This window comes from Ochlerotatus camptorhynchus, unplaced genomic scaffold, assembly GCF_037179485.1.
Source record: "Ochlerotatus camptorhynchus isolate MF236.1 unplaced genomic scaffold, CSIRO-AGI_Acam_v1.1 ptg000232l, whole genome shotgun sequence".
Classification (NCBI taxonomy): Eukaryota; Metazoa; Arthropoda; class Insecta; order Diptera; family Culicidae; genus Ochlerotatus; species Ochlerotatus camptorhynchus.
Window position 1 is genome coordinate 9,544,392 of NW_027040722.1, and position 18,223 is coordinate 9,562,614.

General features: G+C 40.7%; 1 protein-coding gene across 1 annotated transcript; it reads right to left on the reverse strand.

Annotated features, from left to right (window-relative positions):
- Window positions 1-12,470: 12,470 nt before the first annotated feature.
- LOC135704171 (uncharacterized) lies at window positions 12,471-13,175 on the reverse strand. Its single transcript, XM_065225604.1, has 3 exons — window positions 12,920-13,175; window positions 12,698-12,856; window positions 12,471-12,635 (listed from the first exon to the last, which is right to left on the reverse strand). The coding sequence occupies exons 1-3, from the start codon at window positions 13,145-13,147 to the stop codon at window positions 12,471-12,473; spliced, it is 552 nt and encodes a 183-aa protein (XP_065081676.1). The 5' UTR covers window positions 13,148-13,175.
- Between the last annotated feature and the right edge of the window lie 5,048 nt (window positions 13,176-18,223).

Consider the following 18,223-nt stretch of genomic DNA (forward strand, 5'->3'; position numbering starts at 1 on the left):
GTACCGACATCGGGTCTGCGGACCTCCCATAAAGATCGGTAATCAAGCTATCCCATTGAAGAAAACGGTGAAACTGCTGGGGGTTGTCATTGACTGGTCACTGAGTATTGACCAGCACCTTAAAGGGGTCAAGGCCAGCTGTCGCAGCAGGATCAACCTCATCCGCACAATCTCCCGTCCCCACCGGTCCAACAACAGAGAAGTACGTTTCCGTGTTGCCCGGGCCATCGTAGACAGCCGGCTGATGTATGGACTGGAGCTGACCTGCATCGCTACGGAAAAGGCAATACAAATACTCGCTCCGGTGTACAATAGCTACACGCGCATCATCTCCGGTTTCCTACCCTCGACGTCGGCCGATGCCAGCTGTGTCATTGCCAACAAGCATTTTCAGTAAATACCGCCGGAAACGACAGAATCTGCCTCCTCAGCGAGGGGGCGGAGAGAGTTCTCCGTACAATCGCCAACGCAGATTCACTGGTACGGAGAAAAGAGTTGGCAATCTCACGCACCAAACATCGATAGCCGGATAAAGGAGAAGTTCAGAGCCGGGGACAATTCCGTAGCCCTTAGGAGATCGGTAGCAGAGCTGACCGGATTGTACCCAAACTACATGCATCGTTACACGGACGGGTCAAGATCTAGAGCTAGAGTCAGAATGGGAATCGCTGGTGACATTTCCCCAACGAGTAGAAGTCTGCCAAAACAATGTTCGGTGTTCTTGGCAGAAGCAGCGGCTATTCTTCATGCCATCACGGTTCCTGCGGATCGACCAATCCTGATCCTGTCGGACTCCCGCAGTGTTATTCAGGCCCTTTCGTCGGAGGACCCGGTCCACCCCTGGATCCAGGGCATCTTGAAGGTTGCGCCACCAAACACTACATACGCATGGACTCCCGGACACTGCGGGATCCCAAGGAACATCGAGGCGGACAACCTTGCCGGGTCAGGCCCATCGGGTCCTCGGTACTCGCACAAGGTACCGTTGCAGGACGTAAAGACATGGATCACTTGCACAGTGCGGACAGCGTGGGCAACGGAATGGTCCAGTGCCAGACTTTCGTTTATTAGAAAAATTAGAGGTGACATAGGAAAGTAGACGGACCTTGCAAACCTGCGAGATCAGAGGATTTTTTCCAGACTCCGGACAGAACACTCCTTAATCTCACAAGATTTCAGCAGAGGACCCTTCAGGAAGACCTGTGAGTTCTGCCATATTCCTTCGACGGTGTAGCACGTGGTATGCGTATGTCCACAATTCGAGCACCTTCGTTGCCTCCACGGTCTGTCTGCCAGCGTACGGGACACGCTAGCAGACGTGCCCTCAACTCAAGCAGCTGTGCCAACCGGTGGAAACTAACAATTTCAAATTGGCTCACTTGTTGACTAGCCTATTGGTCCCAAGCAAATCGATTAACGTACCCCATTGTAGTCAAAATTCTAGTACTACACAATGTTTGTTTTGATTCGCTATCTATGTTTGCCAGATAAAATGAGGGGTTTGTGGCTTTTCCTATGTTTCGAGGGGTGAATCTATTAGCTTGGGACCGACGATAGTACCAAGAAAATCCACCTTTTACCGCTGGCTTACTACTGCTACTGTTGGTACTGGCTCACCACACCGTCCTATGCAAAAGCAAAGCGAACAGCAGCGCTGTTTTATAACTGTTCAGGTTCAAGCAGAACGATGTGCAAACAAGTGGTACTCGATTATGACGACTGAGTTTGGGAAAAAAGTTTATTTCATGGAAACAGCGATACAATTATCACTTTTATTTGCACATTTTTCAAAAAAAAATATGAAATATTAGGAAAGCTATTATTTCAGATTTGCACAGCTATTTCCTATCGATTGGTGTATTTGGATTTTCATTTCATCTATAAATGACAAAGTTACAAGCGTTCAAAGCCTAACACCTTTTCGTGCCGGTCGCAATTTTAGATTTTTGATTTAACTCCTGTACCTCCTCGTAAGAGGTAAATATCCGAAAATAACATCTGAAATTTGTTCCTGCAATAGCGGTCTAATAGTAAATTAAGCAATGACGGTATCAAATTAATAACAAAGTACTAAAGCTTAGGTATTTATTTGATATGCAATTATCATGATTTTTTTAAATGGTGTTCGGTGTGCTTTTTTTTATTTTATTTTTTGATATTTCCCCTCTTATGCAATGTGAATCCATATCAACTTCAGTATCAATCGTAGAGATTTTATCCGGGAAAAAGCCTACTGACAACATGCACATCATGGAATGATATCATTTAGATATTTATTGCTCTCCAAAGTATTTTGAAGCTAGGATCTTCAAGATCTACAGGCTCAATGATGTCTTCAAAACCTTTATGAATACGTGAATAAATTTAGTATAAGTTTAATAATTTGGGTTTTGAACAGTTCATACGTCATTTGAAAGCTAATGAGTATTTCTCGTTAAAACCCGGCAGCCATTGCACAGTGGTCCAGAATGCAGATTTAGGTGGAATGATATGTTTTGAGCCTGAAATTGAAACTTTAGATTAAAAGTCTCTTCTACAAAGTTGTTCCTTATAGTTAGGCGCTCATTTTCATAACAATGAATTCTAGGGTGGTTCCTATTGTCATTAAAATCAAATATCTAACTTTTTTGTTTGAATAAATTAAGGTATACGTTCATGGGCAAAGCTATAGCTGAGCTAATTTCAAGCAACTTTGTTGAAAATAACTTTTTTTATCTCTTAAATTGGCCGATTTAGCGCTATTTTTTTAATTGAGTTAGGGTGGCTCTTAAAAAACCAGTTTTTTTGCTCTATTTTTCTTATTTCGAATTTCTCAGCAAAGGTGTATTGAAATAACTTTTAGATCTTAAGATGGCGCAAATTTTTGCTGCACAAAGCTTGTCAATATCTTTCGCCGATCAAGAGTTATTGACGTTTTTATACTAAAAGTATTCACTTTTCAAATATTAATATCTCTGGTTGGGGCAAACAAAAAAAAAAAGTTTTTTTATGGCATTTGAAAGGACGTATGTTATTCTCAATAATATGAAAAAAATGGAGGTATATTATTTTTTGAACTCGTTTAAAATCAATTTGAATTTATTCATATTTTTACAATATTTGGGTATATATTTTTTTATTAGAAGAGATACAGGCAACAAATTCAGCTATAAAACATTCGTCTTAAAGAGTTTTAAAAGTCTCTACAAGATGACTTTCATGATAAATTTCAAATAAAAAAGTTGTTGGCAAAAGATGGATTTCATAGGACCACTCTAATGAAAAATTTATATAAAATGTGCTAGTACATTTGTTTCAATATTTGGACATATAGTGTCTTCGAAGAAGTTTTTTCTTCTTAAAAATTCCCTTCTTTTGGTGTTTGCAAACGTCAGGGTGGTCCTCAAATAAGGGAATTTTTTAAACTAACTTTTTTGTTTTACAAAATAAAAACATGTGTTGTTTAAAAAGTTGTAGTTAAGTCAATTGCAAGCAACTTTGTCGAAGAAAACATTTTTCTATCTCTAAACGTTCTCTTTTTAGAGTAATTTTTCGGAGTTGACTTAGGGTGTTCCTGGAAAAATTTTTTTTTAGCAATAACTTTTTTATTTGGAATTTCTCATGAAAATTATTTTCTAGAGAATTTTAAAACTTTTTAAGACGAATGTTTTATAGCTGAATTTGTTGCCTGTATCTCTTCTTATAAAAAAGATATACCCAAATATAGCAAAAAATATGAATAAATTCAAATTGATTTTATGCAAGTTTAAGAACTAACATACCTCCATTTTTTCATTTTACTGAGAATAACATACGCCGTTTCAAATGCCGTAAAAAACTTTTTTTTTGTTTGCCCCAACCAGAGATATTAACATTTGAAGAGTGTATATTTTTAGTATAAAAACGTCAATAACTCTTGATCGCCTAAAGATATTGACAAACTTTGTGCAGCAAAAATTTGCGCCTTCTTAAGATCTAAAAATTATCTGAAGACACCTTTGCTGAGAAATTCGTAATAAGCAAACTAGAGCAAAACAACTGTTTTTTTGAGAGCCACCCTAACTCAATTCAAGAAAATAGCTCTAAATCGGCCAATTTAAGAGATAAAAAAAAAGTTATTTTCAACAAAGTTGCTTGAAATTAGCTCAGCTATAACTTTTCTCATGAATGTATACCTTAATTTATTCAAACAAAAAAGATAGATATTTGATTTTGATGATAATAGGAACCACCCAAGAATTCATTGTTATCAAAATGAGGGCCTAACTATAAGGAACAACTTTGTAGAAGAGACTGTTAGTCTAAAGTTTCAATTTCAGGCTCAAAACATATCATTCCGCCTAAAGCTGCATGCTGGACCACTGTGCATTGACCTTTAAATATTTAACTATATCCGGTGGGTGGGCCGAAAATAATGAAAAAAATGGTATTTCCGCTTTTCTTAGCTCAAATCAATGGACCCCTCTCACCAAGGGGCCTTACAGTTTTCAAAAAAATATGTATGGATCCCTCCTGCAAACAGCACGTTATTATGAAGATGAAGAATAAGCATTTCATTCGGATTGGATATTTTTTGGCGGCCATCTTGGATTTAACCGCCATATTGGAATTTATCAGAAAACGTATTTTTCACTATGTTCGCAACCACCGATTTCGATTCTGAGGTCACCGTGGAATAGTCTACTACCACTGGACGAACACGAATCACGAATAGCAGAAAGGCAATTTCCAACTATTGGCCACCAGCAACCCCATAGTGCGCTGTTCCGTCAGCAAAAAAAAAAAAACGATCATCGTAGACTACACAAACGCAACGAATTCCAAATACAGCATTCAATGCACGTAGAAATGTTTTCCTCCCGTTTATCCCTTATCTTTATTATCGCAATTTGGTGGCAGTCGTGGCTGGACTGGCACTGGCAACGTTCTACTACTGCTCGGTCCGTGTCCATACAACGGACACACTGATGGCCACTAGGTAGCAAGTGATTGAAACGTTGCCGGCAAAGGGGTCGGTAGGAACCGGAGAGCTGAAGGTCACGTCTACAAAGACGTCTCCTCCTGGTCGCGGTTGAGAGCAAGCACGGTTAGAGTAGGATGACGGCAACGGATGACTGGTGGTAAATATTTATGGATCAGTCTCGAGCGCGCAATCTCGTTGCCGCCAGTCGTGTCCCGTTGACAGTAATGGCCTTTGGTGCGGTGGTGCTAGATTATTGCTACAGTGGAATTTGTACTCTGGGAATATGCATTGCTGGCTGTGTGACCTATAAAAGTGAGATGATGGCTCGGTTGGGGCGGGATCCTGTACGGATCGGAGTGGTTCCTTTAATGGAACGTGGTAGTTCTCGGTCGTGTACCATGCATGGAACGATGAAAGGTCAACCGACATTTGAAAACAAAGAAACATGTTAGAAGCTTTATAACATTTTATAAATAATTAAGAATTTGACAGGGGGACTAGGATATAAGAGGATTTCCGGAGTGATGTGCGTTTTCCATGCTTCAAGGACACTCTCGAGTCTTTTCGAATCTCAAAAAGGGGTACGACAAGGTGATGGACTTTTGTGTCTGCTGTTTGTTGGATTGAAAGGTGTGTGATACGATCTTCAGAAAGTTCATCCTGCTACTTGGCTTCGCCAACATGACACGGAACTTAGTGGAAACGTTCATCAGACTGAAGGCTGAAGCCAATCGGATTGGACTCTAACCCATAAAGTACCAGGGCGAACAACTTAAAAAAAACTACAAGGGACTGCCTTATGGGGTTTTACGCAATGATGACGTAGGACTACGTGGTTTTATATAATAAATGGTAAGGTGTATCTATATTGAACCAGGTATTAATCTGAACCATATTTTAATTATTTTCCTTACCTCATTTTTATATTTTGATTTTCTGTTCTATTTACTATCGTACAGATTTGTCGTAGGTACAAGCAGAAGCAATACTTTTGTGTGCGGAATCTGACGAAATATTGCTTGGAGCCAATGCTCATGATTGTGCTGGGTAATTTTAACATGGACCTCATGAACGAAGGGAAACTTGAAGTTCGTCGAGTTCATGAAGAAATATTTGCACCTGGACATGGACTTAATTTTCGTTCACAACGTCCGCCTTGCCAGTAAAAAGAAGAACTCTTACACGTTAAACCATCGCCCAGTTTTGTCACTTTTCGAGTTCTAGGCTCTTAACTCAGGGCGTTTATCATCGTTGCCAATCTGCACCGTACCGGAGTGAAAAAAAAAAACTCAGAACTCATCTGACAAATCAAACGGCCCTTTTCAGGGCCACAAAAATTTTCTGGCTATTTGAATCTCTATCTTCTCAATGCAATTAGGCAGTTCTGTGTCAACCATATAAGATCACCATAAATAATTTTTTGTACGGCTACGCTGGACACGGGTAGACCTGGTGGTTGGAAAGGCCTTCATTGCTACGAGAAATGGGCACTCAGAGAGCCCAGTTGCTTCAGGATTAGAAGCTTGGTTGCTACCGTACTGCTGGTTCCAGGAATTTCATTCATGCCAAGATTAGTAGAATTCCTTAACAATCTCATTTCAAATTAGTTTCGGATAGGGAAAATGAACGAAGCTTAACCTCAGGTGCGTCCCGGACGCTTCAGGTAACAGCGCCACGAATGACGTTTTCCAGCATCACCTTATCTTGAGCACACTCGGGTTTTAGATTAGACTGGAGATACGCTTGACATCACCACGACGCGCCAGATGACGGACGGCGGGCTTGGTAATACCCTGTAAGTTATCATGCATCACAGCTGGCTGCTCCTTTGTCCAGTCCTTTGCCTCACTTGCCACGTCCAGTCATTGTTTATGCTGTTGATGTTTCTTCGGGTAAGGTTGAAAAAAATTTGACAAGAAATTCAAATTTTCTGCTTTTTTATACCTACTTGAGGGTTAAATTCTTCTTGCTGTTGTATTCTTGTTCTTTCATCGTTTATGATTGGTTGAACATGGCAAAAGCATGTTATAAAAGAGAAATTTTTATTCAACACATTGCATTCAACGTATCCACAGTTTCCAGCGTCTGGTCCGTGAAATTGCCCAGGACTTCAAGAACGATCTGCACTTCCAGAGCTCGGCCGTTAATGGACCTGCAGGAATCCAGCGAAGTCTATCTGGTCGGTCTGTTCGCCATCCACGTCAAGCGTGTCACAATTATGCCAAAGGACATTCAGCTTGCTCTTCGTATTTGTGGTGAACGCTCTTAATTTTTCCGTCGAAATCTATCAAAACCGGCCCTTTTCAGAGCCACTAAAAGATTCCACAAGAGAGTTGGGAAGGAAATTTCTGCTGCTTACAACTGATCGCATCACAGTGAATCTTGATTCAAAAATTGCAACCACCAAGGGCCCTAGAACCAAAAGCGGTGCGATGCTATGACGATGACTGTAAGGGGCTTAGAAGCAGAAGGGTGAAAGCCAATTCTCTTTATCGATTTCTTCTTTTGTGATGACCATGGATTCCTATTTCGCACTACTTCTGCTATGCTCTTCTATCATCCACAATAACAAACGTATCAATGAATGTGTTTGCCGTCGAGTTAACGTTATCAGACCGTGCACTTCGTAGTTGCTCCTCCGTAAATGATCAGAACTAATCCACTTGCTCAGAGAACTAACTAGGTGGTGCATGGGATAAGCTTTCAATCTTCAATGTACAAGGATATTAATTCAATCTATAGATCAATTCACAGCGCCGGCCACGTCCTCATGGTCTTTTGGGGAGGGAAGGATGATTAGTTCAACGTCCGATTGTTACTAGAGACAGAGAATACCTCTACATCTCCACGGCTGTCTCGGGAAGGATAGTTGTGTTAGTGAGGTAGGTTATTCAGGATTCACTGTGGTAAGTGACGCGATCGGTTAAAGCAGAATTTCTTTTTATTTAAATCTAGTGGGGATAGAATAAGGCAAAGTGAAAAATTGCAAAGAAGGGGACAAGCCAGGGATTGAACTTCCTACCTTCTGCTCAGTAAGCAGAAACGGTAACCACTGAACTATTGAACCTCGTCGTAATGCTACATCGACATGTTTCGTCTAGGAATGCTTCTCTGATAACTGTGTTGGGGAAGCAGCATATGCATGTGCTTAATCGGTGGATTTGTTAGTTAATTCGACGCTTTTGGACAAAGCTGGACATTTACCACTTTTTCAATAGTTTCTTGTTGAAAATCAAAATTCGAAAGCGTTGTTATCGATGCGTAGCCATATTTCTGATCGATTGGTGATAAAATTATTGAAAATGGACCAGAGGCAGTTGAGTTATTAACGATCAAAACCTTTCACAATTTTGTTTGATGTTCCATTTTCGGTTTTCACAAAGTGTACCCCCATATAGAAATCACAGACGTAGTCCTACGTCAAAAAATCGTTTTGAGCAATGCCCCATTCGATTTTCATAAACATAGATTTTTATGTAAGAGGAATAGTTAAACTAATTTTTGATGTAACTACCATCGATGTAGAACCCTCCCCGTTCTTGGGAGATGAAAATATGTGTCTGTTTTTTGTACTTTAAATGTTTTAAATATTCATACGAATTGGATTTCTGGCGCATCAAATTATACCAGTGGCAGTCGTGGCTTTTACTTCTCTACGCTCCACAATCTTTAAATGTTCCCTCATTTCACATCCGTTGAACCATTTTGAACGGCCATCCCATAGTGGTTATATCACATCATTGCTAATGATGTATATATCTATATCTTTTCCAGTACCATGGAGTCAACAAAGTAAAAATGAAAGAAGAGCTGCAAAATGGAGCACATTCGATACGACAATGGAGTGATGCTCGTTAAGCAAATACCCGGAGACACTGTCCATTTTCAGCATTGTTTTTACGGTTTTATTAGACACAACTAGGAACTTAAGATCATCATACAATGATAATGGACGTCGACATATCGTAGAACACATCAGAAATAACATGGGAGACTTTCGGGAGACTAGTAGCGACTAGCAGTGGTGCAGAGAAGGGCAAAAAGTTCACAAATAGGCACGACAAGGGTGAAGAAACAGGGAAAATTGATGAGATCGTTTAAGTTTTTAAATTTTTATTATTGTTCATATAAAGTAAACAATGCTGGGATTGGGAGGGACCATCAGGTTACCTGATTGAAGCGATTTGGATGAAGAGGATTGAATTGTCAACTGCCTGTTGTTGGGAAAGGGCGGGCTCTTCTCCACACTCACTGTTTTATATCTTTTCAGGTTCCAGCAGAACGATGTGCCACCAAATGGTACTCAATTATGACGACTGGGTTAGGGAAAATCGATTATTCTATGAAACAGAGACAAAATTATCATTTGTACATTTTTCAAATGTTTTTTGTAGAAAATTGAAAAAAATATTTATTTCAGCAGATTTGTAATGTAGTAGCCTATCGATTGGCGTATTTGGATTTTATTTTCATCTATAAATGACAAAGTTACAGGCGTTCAAAACCTAAAACTATTTCACCACACATATTTTTTGATTTGCACCCCAGTATAGTCGACAAAGACGTAGTTCTACGTCAAAAATCTACAAACTATTAATTTAAAGCAATTCCACTAATCTGACTGACCAATTATTTTACAGTAATCTCATCTTTTATTTGGCTTCAAAATTTTTGATATAACTTCATTATAACCGGAGATATTGGTATTTTAGAAAAAAAAAAAATGTTTAAATTGAAACTTCTCTTTTCATCTGTACTTGAAAACTTTTCTTCTGATATTTGTCTGACTACATTTTTGGATTCAGCGCACTATTTTACCAGATAAATGATCATCATTGTACAAAGTTCTAATATGCTGTAAACTATTGTAGAGAATTCTGAAATAGAAAACCATAAATCTAATTCAATTATTTTGAAAAAGAACAACGTCTTTAATTTCTATACTGGGGTCACATAAAAAAAAAATCAAAATTCAGACATGTAACGAAAAATCCCAAACACGGACGCAACGATAGAACGAAAACCGAACAAACGACACATTGCGCATGCTCACATGAGCGAGCACAACACTCGGTTGATCGCTCACCATTTCACAAATGGATGCAAACTTAAATGGATACATACAAAAAATTTCCTTGTTGTTCACGGATGAGTTTGATAATATCTGTTTCTATAATCCGTAATTTACCGTTCATAAATGAGGAAACAGGGTTATTTTTATATAGAAAAGGCCAAACACGTGAATATTCAACGTGATCCTATTCACTCACTTATGAATTGGCGCTAACCAAACCTTCACTACTTTGTAGTATAGAGCCTAAGCTTTAAAAAGTGTACTTTGTGCTGTGTTTCGGATTGCCACCTTCTCCCCTATATGCAGCTGAAATTAAGGAAAAATAAATGTACAAAGTACTATAACTTTGAAAGGGATGATTTTAGCCACAAACTATTTTGAGCAAAAACATGTAATTGTATGTTTTTTACATTTTTCTACGATATTGTTTACATCAAAATTTGCAATAAAAAAAGTTATACTAAAAAAACTTAATTTAAGGGGGTTCCATCAAAAACGCTTCATATCTTTACAAGTATTCGTCATACAAATTTGGTGTTTTGAACAAAGTTTCATCTTTTTGTGAGTACTACAACTTTGCTGAAAAAAAAATACCATTCCATCTCTTTTGCAAAAAAGTTAGTTTTATTTTTTTTTACAGTATGCCATGACAAATATTGGCAATTGTCATAATATGCGCAATGTTTTTATGAACAATTCTTCTGAAGACAGTTTTTGGATTAAGTTGACGGTTTGACCACAAAACAATTAAGTTCACCAAATTGGCATCTCCGACCACTGTGGGCCGCCATCATCCGGTCGGCATCGAATTAAATGACCAACATATTTATTCCGTCCACTAGCGGTCCTACGTCATTCGTGCCCCTTCTACTTTTTTTTAATTTTTAAGCTCTTCTGTAATGAGCAGAAATATTTCGAGCTTTCCGGGATTCGGGCATCCATCCCGAGGCATATTTAAACCATATTATTACTTTATTGATTTACTAAAGTGCATTCCAACAAAATCCATTTTCGATCATAAAAACCAACAAAAGCTTTTCATTCTCATCTGATTTCCCTAGGACATTAAGGCATCCTATTCCATTAACTCATTTGGTTCCAGAGTGCTCATGTATCTTCTGCTTGTTGAACCAATCGGATTCAAAAATTCCATATCAGTCATGGGATGATGGGAACCATTTCCCAACAACCGCAACGGATTATTTTTTATAGTTTACATCAAACAAACAATCTCCCTTAAGTAAACAAAAAGTTGAGCCCGAAAGGGTAGTGCATTGATCAGGCCTCGAAGGGAAAAGAGTTAAGGCATCATCGGAAAGTGTATTATCCTTCGGGTACCTATCCAGACCGGTTGTGGGTACAAGCTGGCGGGAGAAACATTTAAAATCCATTAACAAAATCGATTGAAAGTGACGACAGCAGAGAACATCCGGTACAAAAGGATGACTTGCATCCCCACCCTCAACCGCAGTCTCTCTGACGGTAGCTCTCTTGAGTAGAATCACGTCCAGCACTAGAACCAAAGCAGCGAACAGTTTTATTCAATTTTACCAAGAGACGCCTCCTGCTACAAGTTAATGAAAATAAATTAAACCTCGAGGGCGCAGCAGGACGACCGGTCAACAGCGCACGTTCTACGTCATCGCACTGACTGCGGCGCTCGGTGGGAGGAAAGGACCCGTGGGGAGCATTCTTTATCGTTTCTTAAAAGTCATAACAAAAGGATAAAAGCCAGTTGCCGTGATTCCGGTTCTTCGTCCGATGGATAAAGAAAACTTCGTTCCGAGGAGCCATAGCGATGATGATGATGATGTCGAGCTGCGGCGCGCAGTAAGAACAACACCAACACGGACGAACGGACGGACAGACGGACGGAAAGGCTGAAAGCTCTCCCCGGAGCCGGAGATGAAGCGAAGGGATAATCTGTGTGCTAGACCTCAATCCTCGTTCCCCTTCGCTTATCGGGCTCTGGTCCAGCGGCTCAGCCGTTTGCTCAACACCATGTCTGGGTCCGGTCCGGTCATCATCAGTCAGGTGTCGGATGAATAATGGCCAAATACGGCGCTGAAGGCGGGCGTAAGCTTTTGTTATTTTTCATCACTTGAAGGTGGGCCGGAAAAGTGGGGACGAGGGATAGGTCATGGGGACGGAGGCTTTCTTGGATAAATAATAAGCATCTTGGGATCGGTGATGATGATTTTATGCCGGGATGACGTTAGCCCAAAGTGTCTATATGATGGTTTGCATCAAGTGTCGATCAATTTGAATCGGTGCACTACACGGCAATTGATTAGAAAGTACGTGAATAATTTTAATTAAAAAAAACTTCAGAAATTCTACGCTAATCAGAATCAGATGAGAGTTTTACGGCTCTCTATTAATAGTTTAAATTAAATTGTTTTGATCAAATAGGAAATTAACTGTATCGGCAGATTATTTTTTCCAGCCTTTCATCTATTTCTCCACAATGCTGAACGCAACCCGGAAGCATTCGGTCACCTTCTCGGCTCCCCTCTGCGTCTTGATTTCCACGTAGAGCCTCCAGTCGCCAACGAATGTGTCCGGTATGTTCTCGAAGCCCATATCTCCCATGATGAGCATCTCAAACTTTTCGGTGTGCTGTAAGTTACCCACATGGTTCAGAGCGATTCTCAACTAAGCTATCAATCAAAATTACTCACTCCTGCTGCGTACGGGCAGTCTTGCTGTTTCATGGCCGCTGTGAGTACATACCACGGTTCTCCGCTGCTCATAATCAGCGGACAAGCATTGGGCACATCCCGGGAAATTTCCCCATCAACCCACGAGCCCTGCTTCAGCCGTGTGGAATACATCTTCAGCTGGAAAAGCATTCCCGATGGAGTTTACCTCGAACTCCAAGAATTTTAAGAGCATCATATTACCTCAATCGGATCGTTGTATTCGCCATCAAAAACCATATTTCCGTTCATCACCGAGTTACCATCGTCGTCTTGGAGCGTTTGCAGCTCGTCCATGTTGATGGCCGGAGCCGGTTGCCCATTGTCACAATCCTGGAAGAAGTCCGCTATGTCGATAATGTTCTCCGCCTGTATCCACCCAACGGCCAACGCAAGCACCATCGCAGCTACTGCCAATCGAAGAGAACACATTTCACTCACAATCCGAGCTCCGGTGTACTTACTACAAGTTTCTGCTTCCCTCGGGCGGAAGTTACAGCGAGACGTTCCAATCCCAAACTGGGGTGGTAAATTGGAAAATTGGCCGATTTATAATCCATACGTGCCGGCACGCATTGTTTGGGGATGGCGTGTTTCACCCACCTAATCGTTACCGTTGAAATCTGCGTGTTAATGGCGGAAGTTGCCAGACGAACATGCCGCCGCGGGCTTTTCTATATATCTCTATAACAGACAAACGGCGTGGTGCGGAGGGAAGGAGGGAGCTTTCGTTCGGGAAATTCGTGACGTGAGTCAATTCGGATGATGTGTGTTCGCTACTGGTCGTGATGCTGATGAAATCGAGCTATTCGAACGTTGCCTTCAACATCGGAAACATGAAATGGGCGGATCGTCATTTCCCCGGGGAAGTTTGATTATGGTTCGTGTGTAAAGTGATAGTGTTCTGTGTGGATCGTGTAGCTCATTTCTAGAAATGTAATAATTTTGGAAATATATGGACAAAAGTTCTCAAGAATTAAGCCGACAAAGTTTGAATGCTTATGGGTGAAGGTGAGACCAAAAACAAAATTAATCCACCAATAGTGAGATCTTACCCTTCCAAGTAAAATAAATTCCAACATTGCTCATATCATGTGAAGTGTTCGATGATTAATCATCAGAAGAATCGCATGATGGATTTTGACCCTAGCCAGAAACTAGTCACTGCACATTGGTCCAGAATGGAAATAAAGCAGGAAATGTCCATTTAGAGCATCAAATTGAAACATTAGTGAAAAAGTGTCTTCGACAAAGTTATTTCTTATAGTTAGGCTCTCATTTTGGCATCAATGAATACTAGGGTGGTCCAATTTATAATTTAAACAAAAATTAAAACTTTTGTATTTTCAAAAATAAAGGTATTCTTCGGCAAATTTGTTGATCAGCTAATTTCAAACAACTTTGGAGAAAACTTTTGTTGTTGTTGTATTGTTAACTCGTCGATATCTGTTGCCGATCAAAAGCTATTGACATTTTTTCTTTTAAAAATACGTCATTTTTGTTTACTAATACCATATTCATAATGGGTAATCATAAAAATATATTGCAGAATTTAAAAAAGCATATTTTATCAAAATAATAAAAAAAAAATTGTAGATAATTTAATTTTAAAACTTCTTTAAAGTCAATTTGGTTTTGATCTTTATTTAAAAAAAAAATGGAGATAACCTCTTTATATAAGAAGATGCAGACGATGTTTTTTATGGCATTGCATGCGTCTGATAATGCTTCAAAAGTCTCTACACTTGTGTCTTACTGGTCAGGGTGGCCTTCAAATAAATTGATATAAAAAACTTGCTCTTTTTTTTTTTGAATATTAAGACACATAATATTTAGTAAAGTTGTAGCTGAGTTAGTTTTAAGCAACTTTACTGAAAAAAAAACATTTCTTTTATCGTGAAGTAATGAAATTGGGTTGTTAGAATGCTCAAAAACACCAAAAACATTTATCTTCCATTTTATTCTACTTAATTAATGTTTGTATCCATAAAGGATGGCTAGAAGTAAATTGGTACGCACAAAAAGACCTGTAATTCGCGATACAATAAGTTTAAAAAGTCCATTGATGGTTGCTGTAACTTTTATTAAAACTTCAAAGCTACAGCATTAGATGGTTACATTTCTACAGTTCAAACGAAATCTCTAACCTTCCTCTTGATGGAGCTCATCAGCGCCTGCACAGTGGAAACGGACACGGAATCAGCGTATTTCTTCCATTTTGCCCGCATTTGCTGGATGCCCTTGACTGCCCCGCCGCTTCGTCAAAGTTGCTGCTTTGAAATTGCCCAGTATTTTTCGATCGGTTGAAATTCCGGGCAATTCGGAGGATTCATTAGCTGGGGGCACAATAGATCTTGCTTGCAGCATACCGATCCAAAACCACCTTGGAGTAGTGGCAGCTGGCCAAATCGGGCCAAAAGATGACTTTGCCACTATGCTTGCGGATGAACGGCTTTTTCAGGCATTCTTCGATATAAACTTGGGATGTGGTTCCGTTTTCAGGCCACAACTGCAAATCGCTTGCCAAATCATGGCCTTCTTCGCAAACTTGTCGGCAAACACGAACTTGAATCTTCCGGCACATCCCCACGTCCAGTCGCGATGTTAAACTTTTGACCGGGAAGCTGCTTCAAATCGAGTTTGACGTATGTTTCGTCATCGATCAAAGTGCAGCCCTTGTGTTTCGTCAAAACACGGTCGTACACTTTTTTTTTGCTTCATGTGCCGGTTCGGCTTTGTAAGACTTGTATCCTTCCCTGGCAAGGATGTTCCGCACCGTTTGAAAGTTGGCGTTGTACCTTCTGGTCACATATCAGATCGAAAGACCGGGGTTGGCTTTAATGCACCTCAACCCTTGCTGCGCAGCTGACGATCCCTGGTTCCAGTTTTTTCGTAGGTCCACTGATTCCTTTCCGCACTCAGAGTTTCCTTGTAGGTTTTGAGCACTCGACAAACTGTTGTTTTCGGCATCTTCAACACTTTAGCCAGCTTGGAACCGGACCACTCCGGATTTTCCAAGTGTTTGTGCACAATATTTTTTTCTTCTGTCAAGTTCCATTGGACGTTATTTCTGAACGCGATCGACTACTTTGATCAAACTTGCACCAGTTGTTCTCTATAGCAGTGTAAACAAACCACTATCAAGAATTTTCGATTCCCAACACCAGAGGCGTGCTAGCGGCGTGCGAAGGGTGTACCAATTTACTTTTAGTCAGCCTTTACGTATTTTGACCAAGGTTGCAAAGACTCATTTCAGCTAAAACAATGTTTTTCTAAATTATGAAATAATTAGATGCCATGATCAAATTTTGAATTGGTAGGATACAAGAAGAGGTTGCAAAGTATGTGTTTGACATATTAAACCTGTCTATTTCACTTCATGAGAGTCACAATCAGCTATTTTTCACAAACTCACTCACTCACTCACTCACTCACTCAGCGATCAGCAAATCGCTGATTGTGACTCATAGAAAGCAAAATTTACAGGTTTTATGTTTCCAACGCATACTTTGTAACCTCTTCTTGTAAGTTACAAGTAAAACATGCCATCATACCAATTTTTGGTTTTATTATTCCGAAAAACATTATTTTAGCTGAAATGAGTCTTTGCAACCTTGATTTTGACTCATTCGAGTTCGGGACATCGTTGTTGTCTATAGCAACCGCGTACGCGCTCGGAATATTGCTGTGTTTTGGTGATATTTCGCGATCGATTGATTCGCGCAGCTAGTGGCTAGTGTTAACTAGTGACAAACGTTCAAGTCCGATCATAATCGGTGAAAATTTGAGTGATAATAGTGCGATTAAAGTGCCTCACCGCGTGGATACAGTGGAAACAACAAACGGCCATCGCGTCGTTCGACGGTTGTGTAGTGTGGTCCATTGAGGTTTCTTTGCTCGATTTTTTTTTTTGGTTTGTGGTAAAAAGTTTTTCACTGAAAAGGGAAGTGACTGGAGTCACTTTTTTGGTGATTTCGCTTTGTAGGCGTGGAATTGAAGGAGCGTAAGGTAGGAAAATCTTTTGTTTTTCTTTATTTTACCGTCTCTGGGGTAAACAACGGGTGACCGTTGTTACTTTTTACCTTTTTCCAACGTCCGCCGTGTGTAAGCGCGAAAAAGTGGTAGAGTAGGGTAAGGCGGTAATGACGGCCGCTAGTAGCGGTGACCCTGGAGGGTCAAGGGAACAATGGCCAAGGTTAGGAAATTCAACGCGTGAATTTGGTGCACTGTCATACCTTCTGTTAACCAGTAAGGATGCAGAAAAACCATTAAAGTCGGATCCTTTCATTGTTGGAAAGTCGGTAGAAGATGCTGCAGGCGGGTCAATTGAAGGAGCATCGACAGAAGCTCAAGGAACTCGATACACGCTCAGAGTTAGGAATCAAATCCAGGTCAATAAGCTGCTAAAGTTGTCCACTCTTTTAGATGGTACTGAGGTCGTCGTTCAACTGCATCCCAACTTGAATGTGAGCCGTTGCGTTATTTCATGCTTTGAGGCGATCCGCATGGAGGAGAAAGATTTCCTACTTGGTCTCATTAGCCAGGGGGTCATTCGAGTCCAGCAAATCACTCGCAAAGAGCACGGTAAGCCAGTCAGCACGTCAGCCCTGATCCTTACATTTAACAGGAGCAACTTCCCGTCGCATGTAAAAATTGGTGTCCTTCGTGTCGCTACCCGTCCGTACTACCCTAATCCTCTCTTGTGCTATGGGTGTGTCCGATACGGTCATCCCCGTGTCCGATGTCCTGGTCCGAAACGCTGTTTTAACTGTTCTGCCGATCATGAACTGGCGGAGGATGAACAGTGTGCAGCAGCTGCCCACTGCATCAATTGTGGTGGACCTCATCGTCCGAACAACCGTCAATGCCCGGTTTATAAGAAGGAAGTGGAAGTGATCCGTTTAAAAGTGGGTCATAATCTGACGTACCCTGAGGCACGCAAGCGAATCGAAACAGGAACAGGAAGCTACGCCGCAGTTGCAGCCTAGCAGACTGCCGACCGGAAAAAATTGGAGGACCTAGAAAAGAAAATGGAGGAGAAAGACGCCCAAATTGCTCAATTTCTTGAAGTGATGAAGAAGAAGGACGAAAAGATTGACAAATTAATGGGACACATTAAACTGTTTCGAACAACGCAAGTTCAACAAACCCCTCTGGCCCAGCCGAGTAAACCGATCCATCCTTCCGAAAGTCAATCGAGCCAAGCAATCGAATCGAACCTGCATTCTCAACTCGTGAGAAAATCCGGAGAATCGCAGATAGCCGCACCGTCGATGCATCTCAGAAGTAGATCGCCAGCGACAACGGAATCTAGATATAACAAGACGAAAAAAAGGCACGACAGGAGCAAAAACAACTCACCCGGCCGACAAAGCCCACCGCTGAAGAAGCCTGTTGAAAAAACATTGACATCCGACCAGAAAACGATAAGCGTCGACGAGGATGAGATCGAAGAGACGCCCCCTAGTCAGCATCTTCGATAAGATTCATGCATTTACCGACCAACAA

What these genes read in the sequence shown, in the direction of transcription:
- LOC135704171 (XM_065225604.1), bottom strand. Translation starts at nt 13,147, where the DNA reads ATGTGTTCTCTTCGATTGGCAGTAGCTGCGATGGTGCTTGCGTTGGCC. An exon ending in AATACAACGATCCGATTGAG is followed by an intron (nt 12,857 to 12,919) that starts GTAATATGATGC and finishes ATGCTTTTCCAG; the next exon opens with CTGAAGATGTATTCCACACG. An exon ending in ACTGCCCGTACGCAGCAGGA is followed by an intron (nt 12,636 to 12,697) that starts GTGAGTAATTTT and finishes GGTAACTTACAG; the next exon opens with CACACCGAAAAGTTTGAGAT.